The 20312-nt window shown below is 37.5% G+C and overlaps 1 protein-coding gene across 8 annotated transcripts in view; it reads right to left on the bottom strand.

Moving 5' to 3' along the window:
• The window catches only part of CCSER1 (coiled-coil serine rich protein 1), a 735482-nt gene that overhangs the window by 584188 nt on the left and 130982 nt on the right, over positions 1-20312 (bottom strand). For all 8 annotated transcript variants that reach the window (XM_075030636.1, XM_075030670.1, XM_075030654.1 and 5 more), the window contains exon 5: positions 16447-16540. In XM_075030636.1, the coding sequence (XP_074886737.1) occupies positions 16447-16540 (94 nt within the window). The remainder of the gene's footprint in view (positions 1-16446; positions 16541-20312) is intronic.

The following is a 20312-nucleotide window of genomic DNA, read 5'->3' as shown; positions in this document are numbered from 1 at the left end:
GAATTTATCTAAGAAGAGAGATAGTGAAGGACCTAATCTGCTTCTGATCTGTTTCTACTTTATTAAAGAACTCATATCACTTCTTAAACAGGAGTCTAGTGGGTTAAAAGGCATGCTGAGATTTTAAATGAACTTAATCTAAATGAACCTTGAATAAGTTATTTTTGCTGTGGGTTTCCTTTCCTTCCCCCACATAATTGTTTTCAAGGTCTCCTCAAGCTACTGATTGTAGAAAATTGGCAGTTATTAAAAAAAAAAAAACAAAAACAAAAACAAAAAACAAACAACCTATTTAAAGAAAATATTTATTAGAAGTAAATTCTTCATATTACCTATTTCTACATTACTTGGATGATTAAGAATGGGAGGAATTATGCCCTCATTGTTTTGGGAAAATAGCAGAGTTTGTATGGACTAAGCCTCACTAGAGAAGAGTACCTTCTGAAGGATTTTTTTCTTGAAAAGATATTAACATTTTAATTGAAATACGCATACTGTGCTTTGCTACCAACTCTAATTTGCCTTGCAATATAAACAAAAATTTTGTGGTATCTTCAAATCTTCTTTCTTATCCATGCCTACAAAACACACAAAATTAAACAGCTAGACAGCATCCCAAAATTTATTTTAAGAAAAATAATCGTTACTCATTTAATAATATGACCTTTTGTTCCTCTAAACTATGCTGCTATTAATACCACAATTAAGAAGAAAATAGCCCATACATTAGCTATCTGTAACTATAGATAGCTATAGTTAGCAATATTGTACTTACATATACTTTTAGCCACAACATAACTATATTTAAGGCAAATGATGGCAACTGAATAGCTATAAAAATTCAGTCACACATGGGGCACTAAATGAACCAAGTACAAGCTCCTAGGACCAAGGTCACTTACGAATGCGCTTAAATCTGAAGTGTATGATCCCACTGACTTCAGTGGATACAGTTATGTGCCTTAGGCTAAATACATGCTTAACGCTCCACCGAGCTGCTTTCACAGCAAATTCTTGAAGCACCAAACAATTTCTGTTTCCTAAAGGAAAGATGTCTTTTTTCTAAGTACTCTTTGACACACTAGCAATGTATTTCCCATAAACTAGTGAATATGCATATATACGAATCAGTAAGGACATAGAATAGATCTGAAACTATAATGAACTTAAAGAAATCAAAGGGATAAGTGGTAAATGTAAAATGTGCTGACTCATCCTATATACAGATAGGAATTTGAATAGAACAGTAAACACAGTGACCTAAATCCTGATGAGATATCAAAATTTGAAATATATTTTTGCAGCAATAAATACAGGGACATTTCATCCCCACACATAATTAGAAAGTAGGCTGATCTCCAAGGAGTTCTGCTGACTCCAGAATGCCTAACTTATAATTTATAAATACAACTAGTGTTATTAAATAATCATGGTGATTCTATTCTACAACATAAAGAATAAAACAGCCTATTGGGAGACAGCATTCTCCGTTATTGTATCAGTAACAAACTGGCAAACTGTAGACTTGTAAGCTTGCATGCAAGCAAGACTTACCATCTTTGACCTACAGTTTCAAAACATACTGTTGCTTGAATACACTGTTACCAGAAATCAAGAACTAACTGAAGGTTGAAAAGATACAGGCTGATGTAACTGATTTCATAGGCTAGAGTTGTAATCATAATAAATCCAAATGTTATCTAAGATAACACAGGCTCCTGCATATTCTAGGAAAGTACAGGAAGCTTGTTAGGAAAAAAGAGAGAAAAGACAAGCTAAAAGTGACTGGTGGGGTCGGGGCAAGGGAGGCAGAAAAACAACCTCATTTGTATTTAAGAAGAAAAATTTACACAACTGAAAGTGTCTCCTTTTACTTACAGTTACAAAATCTGGGAAATATAAGTTCTCACACTGGAAGAAAGCACAGCCTTTTCTGCCATCTCCTCAGGCCTCGCTGCATTCCCTTTTTACCACCCTTCTAGCACCTGCCACTGAGCTGATTCAATGGCTCATTATTCCTGTATGCCAACAGAGAAATTCTCAGGAGCTTTTCGTGCAGGTTAGGTAAGAATGCAGGCTATTGTGAGACTAGATATACCACGTAACATAGCTCCCCATCCCTTCTTACCCATAGTCTGTGTTTGCTGTGGGGAACAAGGGGAGCAGCCCACACAGCAAGCATGCTTGTATTACGGAGAGCTCCTGCTTATGACCCCTGCAGCCTGAAGAACACACTCCTGCATTTCATTTAACCTGTTGATTTCTTTTCAGAATAGAGGGACAGAATAATACTTCTGCTGGTATCTGAAAGCTGGGAGAGTTTGAAAAATTCTTTTAAGCCGCTTGCCATATATCATTCTAAACCAAATTTAAAGCAACTTCATTCCAAAGTATGTTATTTTTCACAGAAGCTAAAGGTAAGATGTTTCCCATGCCATTTTTCCTTCTTCTATTCATTTCTTTTCTCCTTTCTACTTACTCCTACTATTTACTGCCTGTCATAACTTAGTGTCAAAGGATCACAACACACCATGAAAACTCAGTACAAGGCAATGCCTTTTGCCTGGTAAACCTCCTTCCACAGCCAAAACCACGCCTTCCAGATGCATAATGATACAGTCACCAGTTTCTCCACGTGAGTAACTCCACACAGCTCTGCACAGCCTGTCTGTGAATACACACGTGCTGTATCTGCAAACTGAGGGGTTTTGATTTAAAATGCTCAGAACCAGGAGCTATTTGCATTTAATCTAATACACACTGACAATAAGATGATTAAGTAACATACCTGTGTCATTCTAGCCTAAAAACCATAATTTACAAGTAGTACATTGTTGTCAGTAATGTTATATTAAGACGCATAAAGAACACCTTTTCCTGAACCTCCAATGCTGCAAAAATCTCCAAACAAGTCAAACAAACAAATTAAAGATTGAGTAGGGAAGAAAACAATGAAATTGAACCTTAGAAATAGAGTTATTCCATGTTTTATTCATGGAGAAAATATATTAGAAATACAGAGGCTTGTCAAAACTATTTTCTGTGAAATTAACAGTTTGGGGAAAAAAGCATAAAAATAATATTACAACACAGCTGTACTTTCATTTTATCTACTGCCTGCTTTTCAACCTCCAAATAAGTGTATTTTTACAGTAAACTGTTTTTTTATAAAGAAAAACTTCTGTGAGAAAAAAATTGGTCAAGTCAGAAAGATCTTCAACAGGTTAATCATGTTGCCAGGGCTTTTGACAGCCAGCAAAATCATAATCTGTTATAATAAAGAGAAGTTTACTACTAACACTTTCTTTTTTTTTTATTATTTCTTTTTTTCATAAGGGTTTCTCAGGCCCTAGGGCCTCTCTGGTTTCCTTAACCTTTGCAAAGACACTGCTTTAATCCTTTTTCCTAAAAAATATGTGAACTGTGTTTGCAGTGCTGGAAATATTTAGAGAGGGAAGAGAAAATGAGCGCATTATCCATCCTACAACCAAAGAGCACTACAGTCATTTACTATCAATTTTTCTGTTTTATTTCTCACCCTTGCAGATTCAGCAGTTACTGTGTTACAAACAAAACCTGTCACTAGTTCTCAAAAGTTGGGTGTGAGGAATTAAAGCATTTAAAACCCTGAAACAGCTCAAAGAAATGCCTTTGGCTTGTCAGGTACCTTTTACATTTATGTATGTACTACTACTAGGGACATATGTTTACGTACACACTACTTTCAGCACATACACACAGCTCCATGGGCTGAGGGGATGCTACAAGGGGCCATCGCCTCCAGTGGCTCTGGGGCTGGGGAGATCCCTCCTGCCCAGCCGCGGGGGCTCAGTTGGGAGGTCTGTGCCCCAGCCCGAATGACGCTGCTGCTGCTTGCCCGTTTGCAGCTTCAACCAGTAGTGAAAATGAGCTCATACGCCAGAGACATGCGGACATGCACAGGACACTCACATGGCCAGTCACACGGACTGCCACAGACAAGGCGCTGCCTGCAACAGCACCTGTGTACAGGAGCTGCATAAAATGGAAGCACAGACAGCCAGGTCCCCTCTTCCTCTTGGGCTGGTGAAGACTGAAGGTCACTAGTGAAAGCACACACCTCTCTAACTGTCTGGATTCACACGCACGTTCGTGGATCCCTGAAGTACCAGCACAGCCCCTGTCAGCCCGGCACACCTGCCTGCATCCCAGCCCCTCTCACCTCTTACGATAACCCTGTGCTTTAGCAACTGCCTATTTTATTGGCAGCTTAAGTCATCTTAACACCATACTACTCACCACAACTAACTGCAACCTCTTTTCCCTAGTATGCAATGCACTGCCTGCAGGAATATACTGATTTTTTTTTTTATACAGATATGAAAGAATTTCAGTTTCACCATTGCTGGTGGTGAAAGAGAAACTTTTCGTAGAGCAAGATTCAAGGAGTTCTCAAATTACCCATTCATCAGACTACTTGGAACTCTTCCAACTCTCGGAGGTTGAGAAACCTTCATTGGGAATCAGCTTTTCACAGACTAATGTATGGTTCAGCAATTCTCTAAATATCAAACTGATAAAAACTTGGTTCTGTGAAAAAAGAAAAATGATACAGATAGCCATAGAGTCAGTGCAATATCAAATTTGTGCATAACTTGCCACTTGCAGATCCATCAGTATATATGTCATCCACCCCGCAATAGACCACTTGTTGCTTGTTTTCAAAAGCACACTCCAAACATTTTCAACTGCAACCACACTTTCCTTTAAATCTTAACTGGAAATAGACTCTTTGTCCTGAAGATGTTACAACATTACAGAAAAAGGAGGGGAAAAAAAACCAACAAACCCAGTAATGCTTATTTTATCCTCAGTAGGTGTAATGAATGCATTGTCTTTTGCAGAAGCTACTGGAGCGGTGGCAAGCAGGTGCTTTGTCAAACTTTCATTCTAAAGCTGTTCCCTATAGTAAGGGTTCCATGGAAGAATTTTGAAATCAGGTGTGTGAGAAGGAGATGGCTGGACATTATTTACTTTGGGTCAGATCAAACAATCCTAAAATAAGCCTAAGCACAGAAGGTAAAACCAGAAAATATCTTCAAGGTCACCTTTCAGAGTTTATCTTTGTCCTGGTTTCAGCTGGGATAGAGTTAATTTTCTTCCTAGTAGCTGGTATAGTGCTATGTTTTGGGTTCACTATGAGAAGAATGTTCATAACACACTGATGTTTTCAGTTGTTGTTAAGTGGTGTTTAGACTAAGTCAAGGATTTTTCAAGTTCTCAGGCCCAGCCAGCAAGAAGGCTGGAGGGGCACAAGAAGTTGGCACAGGACACAGCCGACCCAAACTGGCCAACAGGGTATTCCATACCATGTGACATCATGTCTAGTATATAAACTGGGGGGAGTTGGCTGGGGGGGCAGATCGCTGCTTGGGAACTAACGGCATCAGTTGGCGAGTGGTGAGCAATTGCACTGTGCATCACTTGTTTTGAATAATCCAATTCTTTTATTATTTTTATTATTATTGTTATTATTATCATTATTATTTTTGTCCTTTCTGTTCTATTAAACTGTCTTTATCTCAACCCATGAGCTTTACTTTTTTTTCCCCAGTTCTCTTCCTCATCCCACTGGGTGGGAGGGGAGGGAGGGAGTGGCTGCATGGTGCTTAGTTACCAGCTGGGGTTAAACCATGACAATCTCTAATTGTTCCTTTTGCAAAGAGAGGTGTATGATTTCCTTCTTACAACATACTACAGAAAACTAGCTAAGCTATACAACCCAAAAGCACAGACTTCTGGGGCTCTCCAAGAGGCTGAAACATTCTCAGGAAGCCCCTGTGTGCCCCTGATCTACATCCAAAGCGCTTGCTACCTACTGACCCCCTCTCCTAAAAGCTGAAACTAGGCTGCAACAAATCTCATGGCTTACTTACCTGCATGGCATTTATTTGCAAATTCCTTCCCTCTCAAGGGAAGTTAGAGGTAAAAACAGAAATAAAAATTGACAAAATCCAAACAATATTAAGTATATGACAGAATCCTCACAGGAATAAAAGAAGGGACATCACAAGAGACTCAGGTACAAGACATACAACAATAAAGTGAACTAATATTTTCAAACTCTACAGCAGATATGACCCAATCTTTGAGTAACGATGGATGGTAGGTACAATTCTGGAAAGATGTAAAAAGTAATTTATTTTTGAACCAAGGCTTTAGTTGATGAGTATGATAGGCTTTTACAGTATTTCTTTTTTCCTGTTACAAAGAAACTTGTGTTTTGCTTTGGCATTTTTTCAGCAGAAGGGAAGACAAAAATAACAGGAGCAATAACAGTAGCGGACACACCAGCAATGGTAGTGTCTGCTCCACTTCCTGGAATGATGTATGAAGAGGCACAAATATAACATAATTGGCCTCTAAAGACTGTAATGACTCTAGTTATTAATGCAGCTCCATTCCAATGGTATGCTGAGTATCTCTCAAATTTTAATGGCAAACCCCCACGACTACGAGAGTACCACTTCCTATGTACTACAGGTAAATTAAGTGACTAGCCTGTAGTAACACTGGAAATCTGCATCAAAGAACCCAGCTCAACACAGGACACCTAGACTCAAGTTTTAAGTATCAGACTACCCTTCCTTTCTTTACCTAAGAGTGGAGCTACAAGGATCCCAGAGATAAATACTTCAAAATGTCGAAAGCTATCGCTAACTCACATTTTCTAAACACATGCAGTTTCAGTTTGACCTTGAAGTAGGATCACTGCAGAAGCTGTATGGAAGGTGCAGTTGTTTTTATACAACTGAGTTATGGCTGTTCTGCAGAATAATTATGAACTCGTAATTGTTCCTCTTAGTCTCTAAATCTCTTGGTTGTACTCATGGAAAACTGAGAAGTAACAGCATGCTCCTCTCTTAAGTTCTCCTCACATTTCCATTTTGGCAAGACATCCAGTGCAGATCTTTGTAAACACAAAAAGCAGGACAGAAAAGCAGCACTTGACACCCTACTTAAACTTTGCCATCTAGAAATGCAGAATTGCTTTAAATAGGATGGTATGCTTTGATTTGTCATAATGTTTATTATTGCATTTATTTTCTGCCTGCAGATATTATTAAAGAGGTTTCATCTCAATGTATGTATAAAATCAAAGGAATGAAGAAAGGCAGTATGCCTATTTTAATTACTGTCCTTGTTCCTTCAGTAAATGATGGCTGAGCATACCAATATGAATAAGGATTTGTAACTAAATGTCACACTATAATTATGAAAAAGCAGGAAATTGAGATACAGACTCTGATTCTAATTGCTCCATGATAACCATACAAATGCATCTCACTCAAAGTCTTTCATGACCGTGCTCTTTTGCCCTTCTTGTCTATTTATGAAGGAAAAACCTCTTGGCATCTAAACTGTGGCTGTGATGTTCTGTGATGCTGATCTTCTAACTGCTTCATTTAACTGAATAGGATATACAAGTACATATCATCAATAAATTTGTATCAGCCAGAAAGGAACCTAACTTATACCCACTATTTGAACATATCAATCCTTCACCCCTCTTCACACCAAAAAAAGAGTTAAAAATACTAATTTGCTCAGGAAACTGAATATTTTCCTTGATCCACTGAGAACGCACACCACAGGCCAATTATCTATAATATCTCAGACATGTTTTAAACATACTCTAAGAGAAGCACAGCTAGAAGCTAGTGTTAACACGCCTCCTGCAGCTCATCAACTAGGCTCATTCACAACTCAACTTTTCAGGTAAAATACACTAAAAGAGTTTTAGGATAAAGTTAAATTGGTAGCAGTTCCGGGCTGTGGGGTTTTTTCACTCAATTAAAATTCAGATAAGATTACATAATTCATTTACATAAATAACAGAACAGAAGCAGGACTCTCAATTCAGTAGTTTTCCAGAATGTGGACCAGGGTGCTCCAGGATGTTAGAGGACTAACGTTATATCAGCCTACAATTTCTATTTAGTTTCATTCCAATGTAATACTAGCTTCTTCTCTAGTCATTATTTCTTCTTCTCCTTACTTTCAGTAACTTAAGCTTCAAGACTCCTAATAACAGGCCTAGCCACATGTGTGCAAACGTTATTTTTGACTAACACAAATATGCTTATTTGATAATGCTACCTAGCCTTTCACTGTGAAGACCGCAAAGATCCCTTTCCTCCATGCCCAGTGCTCTTTCAGAAGCTGTAGATCATGGTTAGAAGAGTACAGAAGATGACAAGTTTTATTTCAGTTCCCTGGAGACCTTAAGTTACTCCATTACTGTGTCAGATTTATTAAACAATGCTTCAGGGGAAAATGTGTAGCTTAGTAGAATAGGTCATTCTGAAAATACAAAAATCCCTCTGTTTCTAACTTTCTAGCTATTGAGAAACTAGTTGCATGTGACTCTCCACTCCATACTTCAAAGCCATGCTAGAAGTTGGATGTACATGTGAAATCATGCTGGTCACAGTTCGGGCTCATGCTGCTCTCCCTTCACGACAAGGAGTTTCATAGATGATTAGCAGGCATTTATTCAGTGAGACTTTTTCCCTTGCGAAATTAAAAACTAACATGAACTTCCCCTTTTAATCGCTATTAGGATATCTATGTAGTGTTGTAATTAATGTAGTGAAGTCACACATCAGTTTTTGTTATGTTCATTATTAGTATACTGCTTACTTTTTTATTATCTTATTGTCCAAAATCTGTATTGACAATACAAGATGCTACTGAGCTAAATAATCTGTGAACCTCCTTTTTGGCAGAGACACAGAGCTCTGTTTTTGCAGAAAACTGAAGGGATGCTGCCCTAGTTTAACCAGATCTGTAACATATACATCTCTAAAGGTGGCATTCGGGAATGGTGAAGCTTTCAAAAGAGCCCAGGGACTTGTATGCCCAGTTCCCATTAAAAATCAAAAGTTGTCATTGGTTTTAAACACAGAAACACAATTTGCTACCAAAGGTACATTCACGAGTAAAGCAATACATTCAAATTACCTAAGTATCTTTTCTCTGGTTCTAAGCAGTTGTCTGACAAAAATACATAATTAGGATCTTGTTTCCTATTCTCTATTTAAAGGCAAATTAAAAACTGAAAAATCTGCTTCCCTTGCACTGATAAACACAAATGGATTACACAGGCACTTTGTCAGACTCCCGGAGACAACTTCTGCTTGGGAACAGGAGGTCTGCTTTGCTAGAAAGCTCAGCAAGAACACCCAACAAGTGGTATTTGCCCCTAGCCACTGCATTATAAAATGAGATACCATCTACCCAGACAACAGCAGTGCTAGTGCCAGAGCTTGCTGCCCACGCTGTCCTCCACAGAAACTGATGCCGACTCCAGGCTTCTGACAAGAGCCACCCCTTGGCTGGCTGAGGACTAGCCCCAGAGCCAACGGCACCCTGCAACCACCCTGCTTTGGGCACACTAATAGCTAATGCTTTTGGTTTCGATGAATCCCAGCTGATGCACCGTAGCTGAGGAGCTGGGTTTTGGTGTTTTGCTGCCAAAACAAGTAGTATAATTTACAAATACATCATATTTTTCTATTCCCTTATTACATTTAGTAGATGTTTCACATTTCAAAAGCAAGCAAATTTATTTCTGCTTTACAGTTCGTAACTACCTGTGTTAATGACCCACTACCAGCACTGAATTTTTCTGTATTTTTTCTTTAATAGCATTTGTATTTCTCCCACTCCTGGCCAAGAAAACCCCAAAACACCAAAGGGGTTTCATCTCAGCACTCCTACCCTCCACTAAAAAATTAATAAATATAATTAGTACATTTAATTAATAGACACAGGAGGAGCTCCAAACACACCACAGAATTTTCACACAGCTTGTTCATCACATTCAATGTAACTCAGCAACTACCTAATTAATATCACTGGGTCATTACACCAACACTCTAGTTTCACTGGGTACTGATGGCAATTGATCTGCAGGCTATCTGAACTTAAAAGAAACACAATAAAAATTCCTGACTTTTACTTTCTAAAAAACAAGTGCGCTGCATGTGTTGGTGAGGCTGCTAATACCTAATGTAATTATGTTATTAAAGATCATAATCTGATATGATGACTGTAATTTGACATTTAAATAAGTATGTTTAAGTTGTGTATCCATCTCAAAAATTAAAACACTATTTCTACCTTGCCCTTGGAAGTTAGCAAAACCCATACATTAATATGTCAAATTAATAATAATTTTTTTTAAAATTAAAAAAACAAAAATTTGTTTTGTGATAGAGTACTGTAGCCCAACACACTATGTTTTGGATCTCACCAATGTGCACTAAAGTAAAAACAAACACATGACAAAGGTTAGAGCCCACAGTTTCCAACCACTTCACTAATATGTGCCTCTCCCTGCTCATTACTGACAGTGCTAAGCAGACACCATACCACAGCATTACATTTAAACATAAAGAACATTTATGTAATAACTATTTTTCTGTGTTTTATTATGTATACATGAGCAAGCATTACATCATAAACGTGATACTCCTACATCAGAACTTCACATGCTCATTGCTTTCAGTTATAGCAAGACAAAGCTACACCAAGAACAGGCCCGTCTTTCTCAACATCCACTAATAGAAGAAAATTATATAGGGCACATAAAAGCCATTACCACCACATCAAAAGTCATTTTCTCAAGTCACGTATACTCTTTTTCATTCATAAACCTTGAGCAAATACCAAAGCATGTATTACCACAACATAGAATTTAGCACACACTTAAAAACTTTTAACAGAGATGGTCTTAAGTTAGGTTTGAACAAAATGCACCCTATCTCTGAAAGTGTTTGGTTTAAGAGTTGAACAATATTTAGATGGATGCTAAAGTATACTTTCATATTTCCACATTTAATTCATTTTTTTCCAGCAAATAATTTCATTTCTGAACTATGCTGGGTGAAATAACTATGCCTTACGTGTACATTGGATCACTCCTTTACAGATGAGGCTGAGGCATTAAATCCAAAAATGGCTAAAGCTCCAGCTGAAGAGAAGTCTGTTCTAAAAATTATAGCGAGCTACATTATTTAAAACTATTCAGCAAGCATTCAAGCAACAACATGGTGGATGCAGCAGACCAGTCTGCGTTCACAGCTAATCAACATCAAACTCGTGAATAGTCACTGTATAGTGTGGAGCATGGTGTGGAGACAACACGCGCATGTGCATAATATTTGGTATCATAAGCAGTCCCCCCGACTTCAGCCAACTCACTACAAATCCCAGCTACACACCTGTGTCTTTGTAGAAAGATGCAGGGGTACTGGGTTTATGACACCTATGGCAAATAGTTAAGAAATTACAAATGACCTTGGATAGCTATGCCTTTGTGAACTTTTAGAAAAGGCTACTATTTACTGCAGTCATGATTTAATGACAACACTAACCATACAAACCCAAGTATTTGGTTTTTCAATAGGCTATGGCACAATACAAGCACACAACTCACCCACATTAATGTGCATTGCTTGAATAAATTACTCACTGCTTATATCACTGAATATAAAGGTCTTCCTTATACATTTGAGTAATCAATACTTGGAATCAAATAAGTCATGTTTCACTGGGGAAAAGGAAAATGAATGAGGTTAAATTAATGTTGTCACTTTCTATAAACCAGCAATGATTTCCCGCTACAGAAACCACTAACTTCATTATTTTACAACAGGAAATCAACGCTGTAGCATATTTTAAAAGTCTAATTTACTTAGAGTAATAAAAAGGCACCCTCAAGGCTCATCATGTATGTCATATTATGCTTAGTTTTAAACATTCCAGCTTAAGAACAGTATGCAAAAATCTCAGCGAATCAAGTTGATTAATATTTTGCATTTGTATGCAGTAGTGCTCTCCACTCACCAAGTACTATATAAATATTATTTTATTAAATTTCAAAGCAATTGTGTTAGGCGGGATAATAAAATGTCTCTCCTCTCACATTCTTTATGGCAGCAATACAGCCTTTAAAACAAAAGCAAAAGTAGTAAATTAATGCAGTAAACTCACTTATGGAGAGAAGGTCAGAAATGAGGGAATTCCAGACTCCTAAAGCCATGCTAAAACTAGCAGGGCACAGAAATGTACATTCAGAGTAGAATTATCTACATGAGGTTTGCAGGTATCTTCTTATCTTCAATTGTATGGTTAGGGATAAAAAAGTTAGGGATATTTTTTAATTTTCTGCTACTCATCAGGGTTCATAGTGCCTTTTTGCAGGAACCCCATTTCATGAGGATGCTGCTGGAGGGCAACCAGTTCATTAGGGAAAAGCTGAGAGGACAGAATACAAGTAAAAATTGAGTTGGAGTAACAAATAAAAAAAATCACAAACAATGAAAGAGATGACAGATCTTTCTCCTTTCTAGCTCTGTATTTTAATTAATACAGAGTTCCACTTTCTGGAACAATGTCTCCTTGCCTGCCAATTGGCTCCTAGCTCCTCTTTTAAAACTGACTCCTTAATACCCATTTCTCCCATAAATCCTTCCAATAATATCTTATTTTCTATTCATAAACAGTCACTAAAATTATGGTAGATCAATACAATACAATTAATTTGTTAAATTATTATTATATTTTTAACTTCAGTAGAAAGTCAAAAAGACATATCCTCACCCCAGCAAATACTATTCTTTTCAACCACAGCAGCTAAAAGCAGAAGCTATTGTAAATTGGGCCTTAACAAGAGTCTCTAAAAATCTGGAGCTCCTAATGGTAGTTAACAGACTTTCTCAATTCACTATTAACCAACCCATCAATTGTATTTAACAACTGTGGCACTACACTTCAGAATTGATATGTTTCAATGATACAGCCTGCTACATACAGCCTCCTGACCAAGGAATAGTTTGTGATACTCAAATCAAAGATGTGATGTTAGCCCTCATATTCATGTAATTTGTCATTTTAGAGATATTCATAGGCTCTTGAAGAATAGGAAGTTGCCTGATTCATTAGTTATCCCTCCGTAACAACTGAAGAACGGAATTATTTTTCAATTACACCTCTCCATATTCAACGTGTTTGTTAAAATACTGAACAGAGCTTCCCTTTGAACGTTCCCCCCCATGGTAATTCCCCACAGAAATACTTATAAAGAGCCAAAGTGGGGCACAAGTGAATTGTAATATAGCCCTGGGACTGATGGCCTTAACCAAATAAATGTTATAATCAGCATCAGTATGTAGAACATCAACAGGATTTTTATTGCACTACAAATAGTCACAGTAGTGTTGACAGCTTTGACTTCCGGAAGAGAATAATTTTAAGGTTTCCATGCAAAAAGCAGCATTTCGTGTCATATTTTTATACTCATAAACACCTTCATTTTGCTAACGGATCTAGAAGGACACATATTAACTCCCAGTTGACTTCAGTATGATACACATGTGAATGTCAGATATACAGATCCCTTTCAAGTATTAGAGAAACTTAAGGAACTTGTTAGGAACATAAACAAATATTGCTACGAAACTGCTTAAATATGTAAAGCTGACATAACATAGGGCTGAATCCTGTATACAATGGACAGCACGTACCAACAGGGAAGAGAAGGCTCACAAATCTGAACGTCTGGGATTGTCATAAATGATTTTTGGTGAAGAAAGCCACAGGCAAACTATCAAGCCCATTGTCTTAAAGAAGCCTTTACAAAGAGTCCAAGAAACCAGCTACTAGCAAATGCTATGGAAAATCATCTACTCTTGTTTTCAGGCTGGTCACATACTAAAATAATTAAATAGCCCCTTGGTTTTATTTAAATTCGATTACAATAACAAATTCTACCATAACGGTACTGGCTCATCCTCTGTGTGTAATCCATTGTCGTCTTGTTTATGAAGGGGGCAAGAGTAAAAATCTTTTAAAAACATATATTGCTTCCCAGTTATCTGCAATAGCTTATATGGTCATGCCCAGAAATATGATCACTTCCAATCTGATGAGCTTGCATTAAACTAGTTGTATATCTTTAATGCTCTGCATTAAACTAGTTGTATATCTTGAACGTGATCATTTGATCACTTCTGTATACACGTGCTTATAAAAAGAAAAGTATCAATAATATTTAATAATATATTTTCATTGAAGAAGTTTAGAAGAATTCTATTTGAGTATGAATTGAGAGTCCTATTGGAGAAAACAAACAAACCCAAAAGTAAAAACAGAGAATGGATTGATTTGGAATTACTAAAAAGAATTTTGGTTGAAAAGTCTTAAATCCTGGAAGTGAGCCACACCTTAATATACCAATCAGAAAAGCAACTTGTCAAAAATGTTTAGATGTCAGTATCTAACTCTAGGGTTTTATGTACTTCAGTGGTATGTAAATGCTAAAAGACTCTGAAAATCAAGACTCTTATCTCAATATCTTAACACGAATTAAGACGACAACTTACAAAAAAACACATCTAACCATTTTGTGCCATATCCTAACCCAGTATAAAGGCATCAGCTTTATTTGGTGAAAGTGTGTCAACTTACACTGTGGCTCTACACTGCCAACCTTTCTTCCAACTGAATGACTGAAAAACAACAGTGTCAACCAGACAAATCCTAAATTTTTGCAGCTAGACCCCCCACCAAACAAATAAATCAAAGAGCAAATACTAGTAAGAGAAACACCTTTGTGCTTAAAGACAATGTATAGATTGCAACGTGTGTCTCTACATTACTGCTCAGAATAGAAATGGTCACCATTCTTCAAAGGACAATGTAGATCTTTCTGTTTTAAAAGCATCCCATTTGCCCTGGATAATGAGCCAAGAGTAGAAGGATTATGTGTCATATCATATCTCCATCTTAATTACTTTTCTATCAAGTATAATGTCATTCAGGCATTATGATCTTAGCTGTTCCAGAAGCTGCTACAGATCTTTATAGTGGACATAACTTTTCCATAACTGTTCATTCAGTGCTTTATAAATATAAAGAAGGACAAAACCACAGGTGAGGTCAAGTGCAACATGTTAGGGCAGTTTATTTATGGAAAATGGTTCTGCCAGTTAATTTGTTTCCAACAGGTCCAGGGAACAAACAAGTCTAAACACTATGATTTCTTATAAAAATGTAATGTTTGTTTTTGAAGCTTTTTGACCCATATTTCTTCATCCATGAGTTGACTTTCTGTAACCAGTTAATAGCATTATTCAGTACTAATTAGAAACAGTAGAAACTTTTCTGTGCAGTTAATTTGTTGCATCCTAGCTCCCAGCAATTTAGGAAACTATGGTCATGCACATATTTCTGCTACAACCTTCCATACTCTCTGGCTACTTTGCTTTCTACCAAATGGAAGGGATGTTTTAACCTATAAGCAGATATGCAGAACAGGTTTAAAAAGCACAATACAGTGGTTTAATAGAATTATCATAGAGCTAATTCAGATACATTCACAGAATTATCAAACACAAAACATTTAAAACAGGAGCATAATTCAAGCAGTGTATCTGTAACTATTGCTAAATTTGCATCAAAGGAGGGACCAGAACTGAAAATGGTGCACACCAGCAGGCACATGTCTCATAAACCCCACTTCCACACAAGTCTGCATGAATATGCACTATAGATAGCTATAGATAGGATGGAGAAAGAGGGGTCAGAAAACAGCAGGTAAAAGAGAGGGTGAGAATTACTCCTGCTTAAAAGCATGTCACTGCCATAACAGAGTATCACAAAAGAGTACAAACTCAGAGCTCTACCTGTGATCAAGTACAACTCTTACGTACATTTTAAGTCTCTCCGAACCCTGTGGAGTTACCTGGACCTTTCCTGTTCATGGACTAGGCCCTATGCTGTTCCACATCACAGCCAAAGGAAATGCAGGATTCCCCACTGCAAATGCCACAACTTACCAAGACCTTGGGTAATCCTATTACAAAATCATTCTGAACACACCACAAATTGACCTTGGTTATTGCTATTTATCAAGGCAGTGCAACAGTGCCTTAACCAACCATGAGAGAAAGGATCGAGTCACACTCATGTCTCAAGTCCAACCTTCTTTGTTTGAAGCATATTATTCTGGCACACACAAAAAGGTATCACAATTATCAGCAATGGTCTTTTTGTTAACTGCCTGGGGTAGGCAGCAGTCATTTTAACTATCTAGAAAACCAGATGGGTCTGCCCTTGGTGCTGGAATTCTTCTGCAGCTGTAAAAATCACTTCCATTTCATAACTGACCATATGAAGTCCAAAAGCAGTGTAAAGAATATCCTTCTGTTAAATGGCAAATGCATTTAGAAATAACACTATAAAATGCATACTACTTCCACTTCCAAGACAATGACTTTTTTATTTCCAAGTGATTGTACTAAATACATTTACTTTATATTTCTAGAATAATAATATTTCTAAATATATTTCTAGAATAATAATACCTTGTTGAAGATATTCAGTATTCATCTGACTTACCAGAACGATGGTGATGTTGTTCTTCTAGGAGCTCCAAGTCAAGCATTAGGTCATCTTCATCCAACTCACAAGAACCCAAGTTATTCAAAACATCCTAATATATATTTCAAAAAAAAAAAAGACAAAAGAAGCATTTAGATAGATGTGTTAACCAAACTGTTCTGCAGAAAATAATGAACAAACAGATCTGGGAAATACATTTAAGCAGGAGCTACAGAAAATTTTTCTACTAACATTGGACCAGTGAGAAATTTTATGAAACAACTGTCCAAGTAGAAATGTATTTGTTACCATTCTCTGTTTTTACAGAATCTCAAATATTTAACAAAAAACGAAAAGTACAAGTAATACCATCTATATAACCCTGGGGTTTTTAACTGTTCAATGATGGCTTTGTGTCTTTCCAAGTCTAATCATAACTTTTTATGAAACATAAAAATATTATTTTTGGCACAATATAGAAGTATCAGTACTTGTTTTTCATTAAATTTTGGAATTCTAAGCACTGCCTGCCCTTACCAATATACTCTGAAGAGAGATTTATTGTTCTATTTATCCAAGGGATAAAGAGACACAAATTTAGGATAAACAGGAAATTCAGGCACGAATTATCAACTCATGAATTTTTAAGTATTAAGGTGGGTGGTAAAGTCTTACATGGACAGAGAAGAAAGCCTGACTGTGAAGTGTAGCTGGTTGGGTCCTCATTCCGTTTTTGTGATTCATTTTGTTTGCCAAGTTTTAACCACAGACACAAGTTTTAACCACAGACAGATAAGGCAGGTTCTGGAAAGTCAAAAAGGGGTGAGTGGGCTACAATCAAAAGAGAGCAAAATGGTAGCTTTTTGCACTACATTTTTCCCTACAGGATTAACTTCTCAAAGATAAAATGACTAGTTATGTCGCAGGTAGACATCTTTATTCTGTAAACTCTGAATACAGCAATATCACTTTTTAGGTGTCATTTGTGGTTATGAAATGGTGTTCAGCTCAGGCTTGGCGAAGCCCTGCCTGGACAACCAGTGCCTGCAGCCAGACACAGGAATGACAATCAGTCTCTGAAGAGACACACCATTGAGAGGGGCCAGAGCCGCACACAGGGAGCCATGGCTGAAGAAAGCCTCTCCTCTCTGCCATCCAGGGAGAAACAGCAGCGGGGAGAAGGCAGCCCACACCCAAACTGTTCACTTCTTTCTTGTTCCCTGTTCCTACGTTCACCACGGGCAACTCTGGAAAATGAGGCACCTGTTTTCTCTAGCTCCTAACAACTTAAAGTTGCTATACCGAATCTATTAAAAGAGATATTCATCTGCCATTTTCTTTCCATGTATTTTATTCCATAGTCATTTCTTTTGCCCTGATACTATCATGATTTTCTCCAGTCACCAACATCTAATCAAAGATAATTCATGCATTCTCCAGCTGGCATCTTGCTTGCATATCTACAAGTGATATTGCAACAGGCTTAATACTTCAGTCTATTCGCAGGCAAAAAAAGTTGGTAGATCCTGCACGAGATGCTGGCACTCCATACATCTCACATGCTCCCTACACAAATGTAACCCAGAGAACATGGGAATTCAGGCAAAAGAGGCCAGATGACTGTTCCAAAGTATCAAGCTGTCTGTAAGATCTCTGTATAGCAATCTGCTGTATGAAAAGCAGAGAAATATAACAGTAGTATACATTAAACTAGCAAAAACCCTCCCTGACTTCAGTTCCAACCATATTTTTTTACATTCCTTCTTTTAAGTATTTTCCCCCCAATAGATGCCAATTCTTATTCACACTCACGACTTGCACTTATTCAACCCTTTTGAGTAACTATTTCTTCAAATTCTGTTTTCTACTCTTTCACAAACACCACACAAGCAACACAAGGACTTTTTCTTGCATTCTTTCCCTGGCTTACTATCAGCAGAAGAAAACCTCTTCATAAATCCAGAACACACTGCTAATGCTTTCACTATATTTACAGATGCCAAGCACAGAAAATTACAATTGTCAAGTGCAGAGACCTCCACGCAAGCAGTGAGCAGCATTGTACAGAAAGAAAATATAAATCACATGAACATTAGTGACAAACACACATCTCATTCCCCTCTATCTTAACTCAGAGAGCTGCTGACAAGCCTTTGTCATAGTGACTATTTCTTTCCCTCATGCTGACAAAATGTAGACTTACAGTAATCAAATTATTTATTAATATACAGTACAAAAACATAAAAAATAAAACCGGAAAATGCAATATGCAGATGCATCGTATCAGGTTACTGTACCTGATGCTTACGTATACTCAAACTTTTCTAGTCTAGATTTGCATTAACACATAAACCCAAACAAAAACTAGTTCACAAAAAAAAAAATTAAAGAAAAAGTGTTCTGTATAAAACAAAAGTGGGAGAACATACACTGCTCAATGTTACAGATAACCTAAAACTTAAATAACCTTTGAATCACTGTTGGAGCCAGTGAAACACTGAAGATTGAAAATCTCATTTAGGGCTTATGTGTATCCTTTAGTACCTAAATATCTTTCAAAATAGTAGCAGCAAGAAATTTCTAAGATTTGTTCTCTGTTCTTTTTCACAAATTCCAAGAGCACTGCCTGACATGAATGAAGTATCTTCAGTCAATTGTTATTACCAGCTGAATTGCCGAAGGAGAATGAATGATTATGGCAAGTTAAGAGCAGATGAACATAAGGAAACAATGTCTAAACAAAGGAATTGTGTGGGGCTTTTTGCTCCCTTTTTAAATTTAGGTGCTATTATGCACTCGAGTTTGATCAAATGGTATATTAAACTACTCAGAGAATGTACAACACACCTTGTTTACATATTGTTTTATTAATGTAAGAAAAGCATTCTGGTGACAAAGTCCAAAAGAACAGTCCCTGCAATTTTTAAGCAACAGCTGAAAGTTCTTCATGCCAGTAGAGGCAAAAGGTAAAAAGGTTTAAGTACACAGGTTCGTTCCTTATCTTAAAATTATAATCTATATTACAGCTGACTAACTGAACCCATATTGATATTAATGCCAGCATCCTTTGATGAGCCATACCAGTAGGAATGAGCATGATTTCATGCTAATTGAGCATCTCTGACATCTTGTAAATAACTTATGCATGGTCTGAAATCTTGGGAGATTTTCTGCAAATATGTAGTGATTCACAGCTTTCATCCAAACCCAAATTCTGTCTGATTTGGAAAGAACAAACACACACAAGCAGAACTACAGTTTTCTAAATTGAAGAAACTCCACCACATTAAGATGGACCAAAAAGGAAAAAGTTTGTATACAACTCTCCCCCTGCATGTTATTGCCTTTCAGGAAGGTCTTCATTTCCAATAACCTTCGGAGTGGAGACAAACCATGGTCTGTGTATCCACTCTGTCCTCCGAGGCTGATGGGCACCTGCTCCTCACAGCACCATCTCTGCTTGTCCACCTGAGCTGAGGGCTCCCAGCTGCCTTCCCAACACACCTGTGACCCCCTTGCCTTCTCTTTCCTACAGCCTCTTCAACTGCACCAACAACCATAGGCAAGCTAAAGTGACAAAAAGCTCCCCCAGGTTTATTTTTCTCACAAGTACCTCCACCAAGGGAGCAGTCTCCCTCTTTCCCCAGGAGTTCACTTGCTCTTTACAAAGAGACAAATCACAAAACTGGGAACAAACAAATTAAAGCAGCTACTGTCCATCATGGCGAGAATGAAGGCTTGGTAGAGAGCTGCTCTACCTGCCAGGGGTGTCAGTGATGTCACTCCACCTGCTTCCCCACTCCCACTGCCCACCTCTGCAGGTGGAGTCCTTCCACAGATACAAAACAAACTCATGAATGCATAAAAGCACACCCAAGCAGAGA

Source organism: Buteo buteo, chromosome 1, assembly GCF_964188355.1.
Source record: "Buteo buteo chromosome 1, bButBut1.hap1.1, whole genome shotgun sequence".
Lineage (NCBI taxonomy): Eukaryota > Metazoa > Chordata > Aves > Accipitriformes > Accipitridae > Buteo > Buteo buteo.
This window is presented reverse-complemented; position numbering and strand designations above follow the sequence as displayed.